The following is a 15,172-nucleotide window of genomic DNA, read 5'->3' as shown; positions in this document are numbered from 1 at the left end:
CCTTCCTCCCTCATGTACTTATCTAGCTTCCCCTTAAATGCACCAATGCTATTCGCCTCAACTGCTCCAAATGGTAGCAGTTTCCACATTCTCACCACTCTATGGGTAAAGAAGTTTCTCCTGAATTCCTTATTGGATTTATTAGTGACTATCTTATATTTGTGACTCCTAGTTTTGGACTGCCCCACAAGTGGAAACATCTTCTCTACGTCTATCAAACCCCGTCACAATTTTAAAGACCTCTATTAAATTCCTCATCCTTATCTTTTCTAGTTCTGCATACTATTTAAGGTTGGTTGTGGGTTTAGGCCCCACTCCAGGATTTCAGCACATAATCTAGGCTGTCACTCCAGTGCAGTATTGAGGGAGTGGTTCATTGTTGGAGATGAAGATGTTAAACCAAAGTGTATCTGCCAGTTCAGGTGGATGATAAAGATCCTAGGGGCACAATTGAAAGAGCAGTGAGTTCTCCTGGTGTGCTGGCAAATATTCCTCCCTCAAACAACATAATCAAAAAACAGATTAACTGATCATTAATCTCATGACTGTTCGTGGGATCTTGCTGTGCACACAATGGCTGCCATGTTCATCTACATAACAACAGTGACAGCACTTCTAAGAAATTCATTGTATGTGAAATGCTTTGCGATATCCTGAGAGATGTAATAAGATACATTATAATTCTAAGTTTTTCTTTCTGAGGGAAAGAATACCGTAACTATATGCTCCTGTTATCATTGGTTGTCCTTGTTGGATAGCAGGAATGTCACTCGTCTAGTCTGGAAATGCTTAAAGGGCAGATTGCACAACAGAAGTCCATTTTTTCCACTTGCTTATGATAAGAAATTTTCAACGCACAGCAAAAAAAAAAGCATAACTCACACCACATCCTCCCCTGACCAGTTTTGAACTTGGCAACCTCACTATTACATCATAATTTAGTGATGCCTCTAATACTGATTAGTAAATTAAAATGTCCTGCAGACTCTTTTTGTGGTTTTGTTTTGTTGTAAATGCAGAGAAAGCTGGAATGTCCCTTTCCCCATGTCTACTCAGAAATAATAAACTGTCAGCCTAAATCAGGGCTGGAAGAGGATTGATTTGCTTTGGTTAGTTGAAGTGAGGGTTCAGAGTTGTGATGAATTTGCAGCAGGGATTGGTCACGTTTTGGAGTAACGCTAGCCACTCTACCTCAGACTGAGGTTTTCCCGTGGTTAGTTTGAAGCTTCAAAGTGAGAGGTTCAAATCAGGCCACCCTCTTATGCTTTGAGCTGGAAAACAAAGTCAGCCCATGTGTCAGGTTGGTAACTCAATACTTTCTGGTGTGTGAGCTGATTCAGGCACCCCTCTGTATTAAACCTGGAGAATCACATTCACCTTTTAGTCCTTATAATCTGAACTGAACACAGTGTCAAAAAGAAGTCTGAAAATATAGATGAGGCTTTGGCCTCTGTAGTAACCTCAGAGGATCACGTGTCTGTAGATCTAGGGATGCTGCATCTCCAAACCAATAACAGGCACTGGGTAATAAATCTTATTCTCACAGAGGTTCAAATGGAATTAATATAGAGTTCCCAATTATTCAGCAAGGTGAGGGCAAATCTGTCATCACTGGAGCTTATACTGAGAGATTGCTGCTGTTCTTGTATGTACTGTAATGTCTGCCAGTGTAAGGATAAGGTCCGTCACAATTTCTTGCAGATTATCAAATTCTTATGTGACCAAATAGCTTCTGTATTTAGCTCTCATTCAGGGTACATTTACACTACAACTCTAACGCCAATGTGAAGCAGTTTTACTTCACACCTATGCTACAGTTGTTGTGCAAGTGTAGCCTAAACCTGGAGCCAGGGCTTGACCTGACACCATATCGAAGCAGAGTGAGACTCCCTGGGAGGAGGGAGTCTTATTCCACTCCACTCTGGTGTCAAGTCCCACTTTGACTCCAAATTTACAATGCAAAAGGTTTAGCATCAGTGTGAAGTAGAAACTTTCATTGAAACCTTACATGGCGGAGATTAGTTAATTCTCGGGCAGGTTGCTAGACGGAGCACAATACTGAGGGCTGGAAAAAAAATTTGAGGATAATGTCATTTATTTTTTCTCACATATGAGTCATTGTTTTAAAAAACTTCAGTCCTGACTGTCTGTTTAAAAATAAATTATCCAACTTTGTTCTAAAGTCCGAGGTGTCAGCCGTGGTTTAGTGGTAACACTCTCGCCTCTGAATCAGAAGGTTGTGGGTTTAAGTCCCGCTCCAGAAACTTGAGCATATGATCTAGACTGACACTCCCACTGAGGGAGTGCTGCATTGTCAGAGGTGCCGTCTTTCGGATGAGACTTTAAACCAAGACACTGTCTGCCCTCTCAGGTAGACGTAAAAAATCCCATGACGCTATTTTGAAGAAGAGCATGGGAATTCTCCCTGGTGTCCTGGCCAATATTTATCCCTCAATCAACATCACTTTAAAAAAAATAGATTATCTGGTCATTATCACATTGCTGTTTGTGGGAGCTTGCTGTGCGCAAATTGGTTGCCGTGTTTCCTACGTTACAACAGTGACTGCACTTCAAAAGTACTTAATTGGCTGTAAAGCGCTTTTGGACATCTTGAAGTTGTGAAAGGTGCTTTATAAATGCAAGTTCTTTCTTTTTCCTAAGCACAGCCACAGCAAATTGTTCTGCTAAACTATGTTGACTTCTTGTTTATTAAGCAGAGAGGGACTGTATCAAAATTTTGAAACCTCGAGGTTTTATTCACCCACTGTATTTTAAGGCTTAACATTTGGCTTAAAGCTGCCATTCTGTTCTGTTGACACTGCTTTGGCCTCATTTCATCTTGACTATTCTTTTCCCACTGCCCCCCCCACCAGCCCTGATCCATCCTATCTGATCAAACATTAAATTCCGCTCCATTTTTTGAAGATATGGTGCTCAAGTCAGACCACACCTTGAGTAGCGTGTTCAGTTTTGGTCAGCTGAGGGAGACATTAAGGCTCTTGGATGCAGAGCAATGTAGAGCTAGGAGACCAATCCCTAATGTTGGAGCTATGAAGAAAGAGTAAAAATGCTTGGGCTTTTTACCCTTGAAGGAAACTGAGGCAGGCCTCATAGAGGTATATAAGAAAATATATATAGGAAAGGTAAATCTAGTTGACAACTTCTAATTAAACCATGACTTGAACAAGAGGTTTTTAAAATGTGAGGAGTTTTGATAGAGTGAATAGGGAAAGACTATTTTCTCTGTTTGGGAAGTCACTAATGAGTCATCAATTTAAAATCATCACTAAGCGAGTGAGGGGAACGGTTAGGAGAAATTTCTTGACACATCAGGCTGTTGGAACATGGAATGCTTTGCCACAAGGAGTTGTTGAGGCAGGAGACCATTGCATCTTTTAAGGGAAAATTGCATAAATATTTGAAGCAGAGGAAAGTACAGGGTTATGGGGAGAGAACAGGGCAGTGGGATTTATTTTGGTAAACAGTCAAAATATTGCAGATGCTGGAAATCTGAAACAAAAACAGAAAATGCTGGTAACATTCAGCAGGTCAGTCAGCATCTGTGGAGAGAACACAGGTTGATGTTTCAGGTGTAGCCCCTTCATCAGAACACTGTTCTGACGATGGGATTAGTTTCGGATTGCTCCAACGAAGAGCTGCTAAACACAAAAGGGTGAATCGCCTCCTTCCGTGCTGTAAACTTCTGTGGTCCAAAGGGGAATCAGGAAGTTCTTTACACAATGTGATCTGCATATGGAATGGACTTCTGAGTCGGGAATGGATGCAAAAATCCAGGAATCATTTAAGAAGCACCTGGACGCTGTGGTTGGGGAAGGTCCCATTGTTTCTATCTGGATAAATGTGCTAGATTGGGCTGAATGTCTTTCCTTATCGATATCTATGTTGTGATCTTGAGAAACTAAAACTGCAATGCAAAAAAATTTAACAAACATACGAAAATGTCAGGCAGGACAAGACCAGCTGGTCCATCTGGTCTGTCCTAACTTAATATAAAAGCGTTAACTAAAAAGTGTCAGAACTTATCTAACCCTCTGTGTGTCAGTAGTTCTTGGAAATATATCGCAGTTCCTTCATCGTCGCAATCAAGGGTCAAAATCCTGGAACTCCCTACCTAACAGCACTGTGGGAGAACCTTCATCACACGGACTGCAGCGGTTCAAGAAGGCAGCTCACCACCACCTTCTCAAGGGAAATTAGGGATGGGCAATAAATGCTGGCCTTGCCAGTGACGCCCACATCCCGTGAATGAGTTTTTAAAAAAAAATTGACTTCTGTTATTTTTGTTTATTTCAGGAATGTTGCTGGTCACCACTGATACGCAAGGCCATGATTTTCATGTATTTCGAATACTGACACATCCGTGCTCATCGTCACAGAGTGCCGTGCATCATCTGTACACTTTACATCGTGGAGAGACAGAGGCTAAGGTATAGTCTGAAGATAGATGTTGGATACTAGGCACTGGATAGGCTGGAAGAAAATTTATTTGAGGGTGTGTGTGACATCAGATTTCATATGGAACAATGGTTTTTAAACTTTTACATTGAGAGTTGAAATTTCGTGCAATTATTTACACATACTTGGGGACAAATACAGAAAAAATATAGAATACAGAACTCTTGAGCCGATACTCACGGTATGCAGTGTGCCCATTCCTTGATGGACAGAAATTCAATGCCCCCTTGGAAGCCTGGGATCTCCTTGCAGTCCTCAATTTGAAAATCTGTGATGTAGAGTGATGGCTAGAAGGGAGTGATTACATATCAGGTATTGCATAGGTTGGAGTGCGTTACAAGACACTGAGTGCTTGAGCTGACATTATAAGCCACAAAGTTAAAGTCTGAGCAGCTTATCAATGTCTTCTAAACACCCCTGGCACACATTTCAGCTTGCGGTATTCTATATAATATTTGCAGGTGTAATTTGTGTGGGCAGCTTTATCCCATTTTCAGCATTTAGCCCTCCCACCTAGCCCCAGAAATCTGACAAAAGCACAGGTTTTGGAACACTGCATCTCCACAGTCCACACTGTATGTAAACGGGACAGATTCCACAGCAGTGGCAGCCTCAGGGTATTAGAGGGCACAAGCAGTCTGTTTTTTCACTGACTGGCAGCCAGGTTTGCTTCCTGATCGTATTTTCACTTTGATCAACCCGTACAAACGTCGAAAGGCCTGAAACCTATGTTTATCTCTGTGCAGAACAAATAATCTGAGCGATAAAGCTGGCCTGCTGACGGCAGGGACCCAGCTTTATCTTTGTGACTGCCTGACTCTGCTTGTTCTGACTTACCAACTGTTGTTATAAATTGACCTTTGTCTCTGGATGAACGTGGGGATTAAAAAAAATGTACTAGCAGGTTAGGCAGCCAATAGTTTCTTCAGAACCACAAGGCCGTCAATAAAATGAAAGAACTTTCATTTATACAGCGCCTTTCATGACCTCAGGATGTCCCAAAGCGCTTTACAGCCAATGAAGTACTTTTGAAGTGTAGCCACTGTTGTAATGTAGGATCTTTGAAACTTTGACTGTGTTCTCTAAAGCCACATTTACACTAGGAAAGCAGAGTGTCTTCAAAAGCTGCATATGTGACTACTTTCCCAGCTTCATTCATTTACATTAGTACTTAGGTGACTCTTACTGATCACACCAGATGCCAGATATTGATACTAATCTATGCGTATTACAGGCAGACTATTCAACAAGTGATTCTTTAATAAATAAAGGGAAAGAAAAAGATTTGCATTTATGTAGCATCTCTCATGACCTCATGACGTCCCAAATTGCTTTACAGCCAATGAAGTACTTTTTGAAGTGTAGTCACTGTTGTAATATAGAGATACATTCCCTCCAATTCTGCCATCCTGTGCATTTCCCTTCTTTATGTTTATTGGTTGCAGAGCTTTCAGTTTTCTCGGCCCTGCTCTCTGGAATTCAACAACAACAACATCTTGCATTTATATAGTACTTTTAACGTAGTAAAACATCCCAAGGCAATTCATTGTAGCGCTATCAAACAAAATTTGACACTGAGCCACATAAGGAGATGTAGTCAAAGATGTAGTTTTAAGGAGCGCCTTAAGGAGGAGAGAGAGGCGGAGAGGTTTAGGGAGGGAATGCCAGAGCTTGGGGCCCAGGCAGCTGAAGGCACGGCCGCCAATGGTGGAGCGATTAAAATCGGGGATGCACAAGAGGCCTCCCTAAACTCTCCTACCTTACTTCCTCCCTCTCTTTAAACGTCCTCTGAATACCCACCTATTCAACCATCCCTTTGATCATTTCTCCGTGCTTGGTGTTCATTTTTCTTCTCTGCGAAGAGCTGTGGGGTTGTTTTTCTATATTAAAGGTGCTATATAATGTAGGTTTTCTGTTGTTTGAGATAGGACGACTCTGCTGTGGGCATTTCCAGTATAGTTTACATTTTAAGTTCTTTTTCCAAATTTATAATGGATGGACTCCAGAGTAAATGTTAGTGATGAGCACTGGCCAGACTCAAAGCTCAAAGTCACTGAAATTGGGCCATTTCAGGTCAATTTGGAATTACTAGATGATAAAAAAAGGAACTCAGGATGCAGTTTGTGTGCTGCCACATCGCCTGTACTGACACCATTATATATTTTGTATGATCCCACTCCTCTATCTCTGACTGACCCTGTCCTTTTCTGTAATTTTATTTTAATTATGTAGTAGCCTACTTCGAGGTTTCTGTGTCCTGATAGTGTCGTGTGATGGCAGGAACATCTAATTTCTGGTGATGTAATGAGTGAATGAGAAACATTTAATTCCTAATGGTTCCACTGTTTTTATCTTGTGGTATGCGTAGATTCATTTGCCAGCTGCTGACATTGGGATTAGATCTATCTGCATTGCAAATACCTAAACTCCACAGGCTCTTAAACCCTGCAACCCTCCCGAACGCTCATCAGGAAATGTGGAGCTAAGCTAACACAGTTTATGTAAATTCATTGCTAAACAGGTCCAACTAATGCAGAACAGCGATCAAGCAACCCAAGAGGATATTGCACAACATGGCCAAAATATTAGAGTATAAGTCAGAGAAGGTAATGACCAAACTTTGTGGTGCTTTGGTTGGATGACACCTTGAATACTGCATCCATTTCTGGTCACCAAGAAATAAGAGAGATTGGGATCAACCTAGTAGCTGAATTGCTGGAGGCAGTGCAGAGAAGTGATACTAAGTTAATTCCCAATGTCAGGGACCTGAGTTATGAGGAAAGCCTGGAGAAACTTGGGTTTTTCAGTGTAGAAAGGGGGCATCTGAGAGGTGATCTTACAGCGGTATATAAGGAAGAAAGAACTTACATTTATGTAGCATCTGTCACTTCCTCGAGATGTTCTGAAGCGCTTCACAGCCAACAATGTATTCTTGAAGTGTAGTCACTGTTGTCATCTAGGCAAACATGGCAGACAATTTTGCACAGCAAGGTCCCATAAACAGCAATGAAATAAATGACCAGATAGTCTGGTTTAATGAATTTGGTTGAGGGATAAATGTTGGTCAGTATAATGGGAGAACTCACCTATTCTTCTTCGAACAATGCCATGGGATTTCTTTACAGCCGCTTGAGTAGGAGATGGGGCCTCGATTTTAACATCTCATCCAAAAGACGGCATCCCTGATTGTGCAGCACTCCCTTCGTACTGCACTAAAGTGACAACTAGAGTATGTCTCAAGTCTCTGGAGTGGGACATGAACCCATGACCTTCTGACTCAGAGGTGAGGGTGCTAATACTGAGCCAAGGCTGGTACCAAGATAAGTTTGTTAAGGGTATAGAGTAGATTAATATTACTTAAATCAAACTGTGGAAGTAGAACCAATGGGCATGGGTTTAAACTAGAAAAAGGTCATTTTAGGACTGACGTCAGGAACCCCTTCTTCACACAAGAGTGATCAACGTGTGGAATAAACTTCCAGATAAAGTAGTGGATGGAAAACCCCTGGAACCATTTAACAAACAGTTGGATGCGACAAAAGGGAATTCAGGAGAAACTTGTTTACCCGTAGAGTGGTGAGAATGTGGAACTCGCTATCACATGAAGTAGTTGAGGTGAATTGCATAGTACATGAGGGAGAAAGGAATAAAAGGATATTTTGCTAGGGTTAGATGAAGTGGGGTAGGAGGAGGCTTGTGTGGAGCATAAGCACCGGCATGGACCAGTTGGGCCGAATGGCCTGTTTCTGTGCTGAACATTCTATGTGACATTGTGGAGGGTGGGGTGGGGGGGTGGTGGTAGCAGCGTTAGGTTCTCTCTGGATGCATGAGGTAGGGTTGGCCGAATGGCCGCCTTTACCCATTTATCTTCTGATCTTGTGACCTAGTTCCACGGTTTATAATGACTTTTTATTACAGCAAGTGTAGCAGTTTTCCTTATTGGCCTAAATTTTATTCCTTTACACCAGAGAGAAACTGTGTGAAACCTTTTGAGAAGGCAGTGTCACACTGCTTGGGTTTGACACTACATGAAGTGTGGTGTCCATATAGGTTTAAAAACTGTTGTGTCCATTGGAGCCCCATGGCACTTCATAAACTTACACAGAGTTTGTTTTGAGATGTTCTGAGAAAGCTGTTGGCCACACTGTCAAAACATTTAAAATTTAATAGCCAGGAGCACAGAGCTCTTTCCTTGCTGTAAGAGTTTGCTTCAGACCCAGGCTATACAAACAAGGTAGTAGTGCCTGATTGGAACTAATTCTGTAGCTGTTGGTCTCAGACTGTTTATACTAGCCTCAGAATGGTAGTGGCAGTACAAACACACTCTCAGAGTTACGAAGATTAGGCAAGTGAAATGCCCCTGATAAAGATGTAGTATTCATGTAAACAGTTTTGTGTTTTTTTGTTTCAAAACTCAACACTGATTTTAATGGAGTGACGAATCTTGGGTTTAAAGAAAAACCTGTTTTATATTGTTTTTATCGTTTGTTGTAGTTATGGGTATCTCAATCAGGTAGCTGCAGAAAGAAAAATGAATTGAAATCTCATCGTGGGATACGAGCATACAAATGCGTTTGATGGTTATATGAAATTGTTTATTCTGCTATTTTAATGGAGCTATTAACTAATATAAAATAAACGCCTCCATCAGAACAGCAGAGGAAGGAATTTCATGCACACATTTTAAGCATTCGTATGCTGGTATCTCACAGTGTAATTACAAGGCTAATGTGTTTAGCCTTTACCTTAAAGGGTCTGGAATACAAAGGTAAGGAAGTTATGCTTCAGTTGTAAAGAGCCTTGATCAGACTCCATCTGGAGTACTGTGTTCTGTCTTGAGCACTGCACCTCAGGAAAGATATATTGGCCTTGGAGGGAGTGCAGCGTAGATTCAGCATAATGATACCGGAACTTAGAGGGTTAAATTATGAGGACAGGTTGCATAAACTTGGCTCGTATTCCCTCGAGAGTAGGAGATTGAAGGATGATCTGATCGAGGTGTTTAAAATGTTAAAAAGATTTGATACGGTAGTCACGGAGAAACTATTTCCTCTGGTAGGGGAATCAAGAACAAGGGGACGTAATCTTAAAACTAGACCCAGGCCATTCAGGAGCAAAATCAGGAATCACTTTTTCACAAATAGAGGAGTAGAAATGTGGAACTCTCTTCCCCTAAAAGGCTGTGGATGCTGGGTCAATTGGAGCTTTTAAGACTGAGATAGTTAGATTTTTGTCAGGTAAGAGAATCAAGAGATATGGAGCAAAGGCAGGTAAATGGAGTTGAGGTGCAGATTTAATTGAATGGCAGAACAGGCTCAAGGGGCTGAATGGCCAACTCCCATTCCTAATGCTACTATGTTTAGTAAGAGCATGCTGCACTGGTTAGGTTTGAGTTGCCAGTGCGCTCGGACTCAGTAGAGGAGGCAGAGAGGGAAAGGAAGGAAGGTACTAGTATCAGGTCAAGCTGCAAAAAGGCATATAGTTCCATAAATAAGGGCACAAGCAAAGGGGTAATTCTACACACACACAAATCATTGGTTAGGCTGCAGTTAGAATATTAGGTGCTATATAAATGCAAGTTGTTGTTGCCAATTGACTCCATTGTAATCAACCACTCATTGACACTTCCAAATTAATTTGCAGCCGCTCTACACTCACACAGGTACTGTTGAAGCCACTGCCTCTTTTGTAAAGACTTAACTCTTGGTCTTAGAAAAAGTGGAAATGGCCAACTTATCGTTAACCAGAATCAGCACAGTTACAGCTGCCTTATCAGCACTGCCACCAATGGCAGCCTGTCTTTAGCAATGGTAATTGAAACAGTGCTCCTCAACCTAGAGGAGACTGGGCCCACTATGGCCATTGTTTCCCGGAAGCACTGAGCAGCAATGTAAACAACAACAACTTGCATTTATATAGTGCCTTTAATGTAGTAAAACATCCCATGGCGCTTCACAGGAGCGTAATCAGACAAAATTTGATACCGAACTATATAAGGAAATATTAGGACAGGTTGGTCAAAGAGGTAGGTTTTAAGGAGCGTCTTTAAGGAGGGGAGAGAGGCCGAGAGGTTTAGGGAGGGAATTCCAGAGCTTAGGCCCTAGGCAGCTGAAGGCACAGCCACCAATGATGGAGTGATAAAAATCTGGGAAGTGCAAGAGGCCAGAATTGGAGGAGCGCAGAGATCTCGGTGGGTTTTGGGGCTGGAGGAGGTCACAGAGATAGGATGGGGTGAAGCCATGGAGTGATTTGAAAACAAGGATGAGAATTTTAAAATCGAGGCGTTGCCAGACTGGGAGCCAGTGTAGGTCAGCGAGCACAGCCACTTTCGGAGGTGTTTGCTGCTGTTTAATCTGGCTATAGTAAGGCTGATCACTTTGCTTGCCCACACAGGCCAGCAAAGTGGTTTTGCTGTCACTAACCTGTATAGATCCTGTGCACCCATTGGGGAAAATAGCAGCCGGTGGGCAAAAATCACTAATTGTCGCTTTAAAACAAGCATCCCATGCACAAGTTTGATGTGCATGCTTGTTTTAAGTGTGGACCTGGCCCTGTAGAAACCATCCTGAAATGTAAAGAGGTGGGTTTCTACAGCAAGAGTAGATGCATCTTCAGAGTTGTATCATTTTTGTACTTTAAAGATAATAAGCCTTCTAAGTGTCGTATTAATAAGGAGGCCATTTTAATGTTGCTTCTATTTTTTTCTTTAGTAATAGTCAGCATTACTGTGTCCGCGCTATTGTTGAGAAGTAGGCTCTCATGTTGTACAAAGTGCCAGGTAAATTAAATTCTTAAATGGATAATTAGGCATATGTTGAAACATTGGTGCCCTGCTCACTGGGGTTTGCAGCATTGAGAGTTGACTCGGAGTGCATGAGATCACTGAATGCAAGCTTCAGTAAATTTGTTGACACGCGTAATTTTTTTATGATTCACATCACCGCCAGCTAATCAGATGTCTGCCATGGCTGCGTTTAATAACCTCTTACCTTGTCACTAAGCAGCCTTTTCCTTAATTAAAATACATTTCGTGCAAAGTGGAGACATTCTGTAACTGAACAAGCATCGATTCTCCCCCTTGCTTCCTTAAAATGGAAAATTTCTGATGCTTTGAGACAAAATTCTTACCAGGTCACAAATTTACAGTCATAAGCAGGCACTGGATGTAGGATAATAGGTAGTGAAATGGAGTTATAAGGCAATAGCCTTACCAGTCTGTGAGCATTCACACAAAATCGTAATGCGTAGAAGTAAATCTGAAGGTATTTAGGAACATAGGAATAGGAGGAGGCCATTCAGCCCCTCGTGCCTGCTCCGCCATTTGATAAGATCATGGCTGATCTGTGATCTAACTCCATATACCCGCCTTTGGCCCATATCCCTTAATACCTTTGGTTGCCAAAAAGCTATCTATCTCGGATTTAAATTTAGCAGTTGAGCTAGTATCAATTGCCTTTTGCGGAAGAGAGTTCCAAACTTCTACCACCCTTTGTGTGTAGAAATGTTTTCTAATATCACTCCTGAAAGGTCTGGCTCTAATTTTTAGACTGTGCCCCCACTCCTAGAATCCCCAACAAGTGGAAATAGTTTCTCTCTATCCACCCTATCTGTTCCCCTTAATATCTTATAAATTTCAATCAGGTCACCCCTTAACCTTCTAAACTCTAGAGAATACAACCCCAATTTGTGTAATCTCTCCTCATAACTTAACCCTTGAAGTCCGGGTATCATTCTAGTAAACCTACGCTGCACTCCCTCCAAGGCCAATATGTCCTTCCGAAGGTGCGGTGCCCAGAACTGCTCACAGTACTCCAGGTGCGGTCTAACCAGGGTTTTGTATAGCTGCAGCATAACATCTGTCCCTTGTACTCTAGTCCTCCAGATATAAAGGCCAGCATTCCATTAGCCTTATTGATTATTTTCTGCATCTGTTCATGACACCTCAATGATCTATGTACCTGTACCCCTAAGTCCCTTTGGACATCCACTGTTTTTAACTTTTTACCATTTAGAAAGTACCCTGTTCTATCCTTTTTTGATCCAAAGTGGATGACCTCACATTTGTCTAAATTGAATTCCATTTGCCACAGTTTTGCCCATTCACCTAATCTATCAATATCGCTTTGTAATTTTATGTTTTCATCTACACTGCTTACAATGCCACCAATCTTTGTGTCATCGGCAAACTTAGATATGAGACTTTCTATGCCTTCATCTAAGTCGTTAATAAATATTGTGAATAATTGAGGCCCCAAGGCAGATCCCTGTGGGACTCCACTAGCCACATCCTGCCAATGTGAATACCTACCCATTATCCCTACTCTCTGTCGCCTATCGCTCAGACAACTTCCTATCCAAGTCCGTACTTTTCCCTCGATTCCATGGGCTTCTATCTAGCTAACAGTCTCTTATGTCTCTTATCAAATGCCTTCTGGAAGTCCATATAAATAACATCCATTGACATTCCCCTGACCACTACTTTAGTCACCTCTTCAAAAAATTCAATCAGGTTTGTCAGGCACGACCTACCTTTCACAAATCCATGCTGGCTCTCTCTGATTAACTGAAAATTTTCGAGGTGTTCAGTCACCCTATCCTTAATTATAGACTCCAGCATTTTCCCCACAACAGATGTTAGGCTAACTGGTCTATAATTCCCCGGTTTCCCTCTCTCTCCTTTCTTAAAAAGCGGAGTGACATGTGCAATTTTCCAATCTAGAGGGACAGTTCCTGAATCTAGAGAACTTTTAAAGATTATAGTTAGGGCATCTGCAATCTGCTCACCTACTTCCTTTAAAACCCTGGGATGGAAACCATCTGGTCCTGGGGATTTGTCACTCTTTAGTGCTATTATTTTCTTCATTACTGTTGCTTCACTTATATTAATTTTATCGAGTCCCTGTCCCGATTCAATATTAGTTTTCTTGGGATTTCCGGCATGCTATCCTCTTTTTCTACTGTAAATACTGAGGCAAAGTAAATGTTCAACATGTCTGCCATTTTCCCATTGTCAAAGACAATATCCCCACTTTCAGTTTTTAAGGGGCCAACACTGCTCCTGACCACCCTCTTTTTCGTAATGTAACTATAAAAGTTCTTCGTATTGGTTTTGATATCCCTTGCAAGTTTCTGTTCATATTCTCTTTTTGTAGCTCTTACTATCTGTTTTGTGACCCTTTGTTGACCTTTGTATCTTTCCCATTCGTCAGGATCTGTGCCATTTTTTGCCTTTTTGTATGCCCTTTCCTTATGTCTTATACTGTCCCTTACCTCTTTTTTTTGGCAAATAGAGTTCTTGCCCCTCTGGGATATAAACCGATTCTGTATCTTGTTAAATGTTTCTTCAAACATTTCCCACTGATCATCAGTCGCTTTACCCATTAACAGATTTCCCAGTTTACTGTGGACAGCCATTGAAGTCGGCCTTACCCAAGTCTAGAATCTTAGCAGCTGATTCACTTTTTTCCCTTTCAAACACTACATTGAACTCGATCATGTTATGATCGCTATCGGATAAATGTTCGTGTACAGTTAAGCCATTAACTAAATCTAGTTCATTACTCATTACTAAATCTAGTATGGCTTGCCCCCTTGTTGCCTCTAGGACATACTGCTGTAGAAAACTATCCCGGACACACTCAAGAAATTCACTACCTTTCTGACAGTTGCTAGTCTGCTTTTCCCAATCTATGTGAAGGTTGAAGTCCCCCATTAAGACCACTATGCCTTTGTTGCACGCTTGTCTAATCTCTGCATTTATACAATCTAGCACTTCGGAGCTGCTGCCAGGGGTCCGATACACAACTCCCACTATAGCCTTAGATCCTTTCCTATTTCTCAATTCAACCCATAAGGTCTCTGTTGGCTGCTTACCTCTCGTTATATCTTCCTTTATCATTGAACTGATTTCATCTCTAATCACTAAGGCTACTCCTCCCCCTCTTCCTTTTTCGGTTAATTCCGGGGATGAGGGGGCGGACATATGAGGAGAGGTTGAGTAGATTGGGACTCTACTCATTGGAGTTCAGAAGAATGAGAGGCGATCTTATTGAAACATATAAGATTGTGAAGGGGCTTGATCGGGTGGATGCGGTAAGGATGTTCCCAAGGATGGGTGAAACTAGAACTAGGGGGCATAATCTTAGAATAAGGGGCTGCTCTTTCAAAACTGAGATGAGGAGAAACTTCTTCACTCAGAGGGTAGTAGGTCTGTGAAATTTGCTGCCCCAGGAAGCTGTGGAAGCTACATCATTAAATAAATTTAAAACAGAAATCGACAGTTTCCTCGAAACAAAGGGAATTAGGGGTTACGGGGAGCGGGCAGGAAATTGGACATGAATTTAGATTTGAGGTTAGGATCAGATCAACCATGATCTTAATGAATGGCGGAGCAGGCTCGAGGGGCCGATTGGCCTACTCCTGCTCCTATTTCTTATGTTCTTATGTTTCCCTATCTCTCCTGTAGACCTTATAACCCAGTATATTTCGTTCCCAATCCTGACCATCCTGCAGCCATGTCTCAGAAATAGCTATCATGTCATAGACTCCAATTTGAATTTGAACCTGTAGTTCATTTAATTTATTCCTTATACTCCGTGCATTTGTATATAGAACTCTTAGTTGGGCCATGCACCCTAGCCTGACCTTCAGCTTTGATGCTGGGTTAATTGCCTTACGCCTTCTAGTTTTCACTTTA

The 15,172-nt window shown here is 41.7% G+C and overlaps 1 protein-coding gene across 7 annotated transcripts in view; it reads left to right on the top strand.

The window, feature by feature from the left end:
• Positions 1-15,172, top strand: part of bcas3 (BCAS3 microtubule associated cell migration factor) — a 666,368-nt gene that overhangs the window by 201,399 nt on the left and 449,797 nt on the right. For all 7 annotated transcript variants that reach the window (XR_010968541.1, XR_010968542.1, XM_068008504.1 and 4 more), the window contains exon 14: positions 4,315-4,448. Coding sequence is in view for 5 of the 7 variants with exons in the window: in XM_068008504.1 (XP_067864605.1) it covers positions 4,315-4,448 (134 nt within the window). In the remaining 2 variants the exon portion in view is untranslated. The remainder of the gene's footprint in view (positions 1-4,314; positions 4,449-15,172) is intronic.

Source organism: Heptranchias perlo, chromosome 28 (assembly GCF_035084215.1).
Source record: "Heptranchias perlo isolate sHepPer1 chromosome 28, sHepPer1.hap1, whole genome shotgun sequence".
NCBI classification, from domain to species: domain Eukaryota; kingdom Metazoa; phylum Chordata; class Chondrichthyes; order Hexanchiformes; family Hexanchidae; genus Heptranchias; species Heptranchias perlo.
Note: the sequence above shows the minus strand (reverse complement) of the source record. Positions and strands in the feature narration are given on the sequence as shown.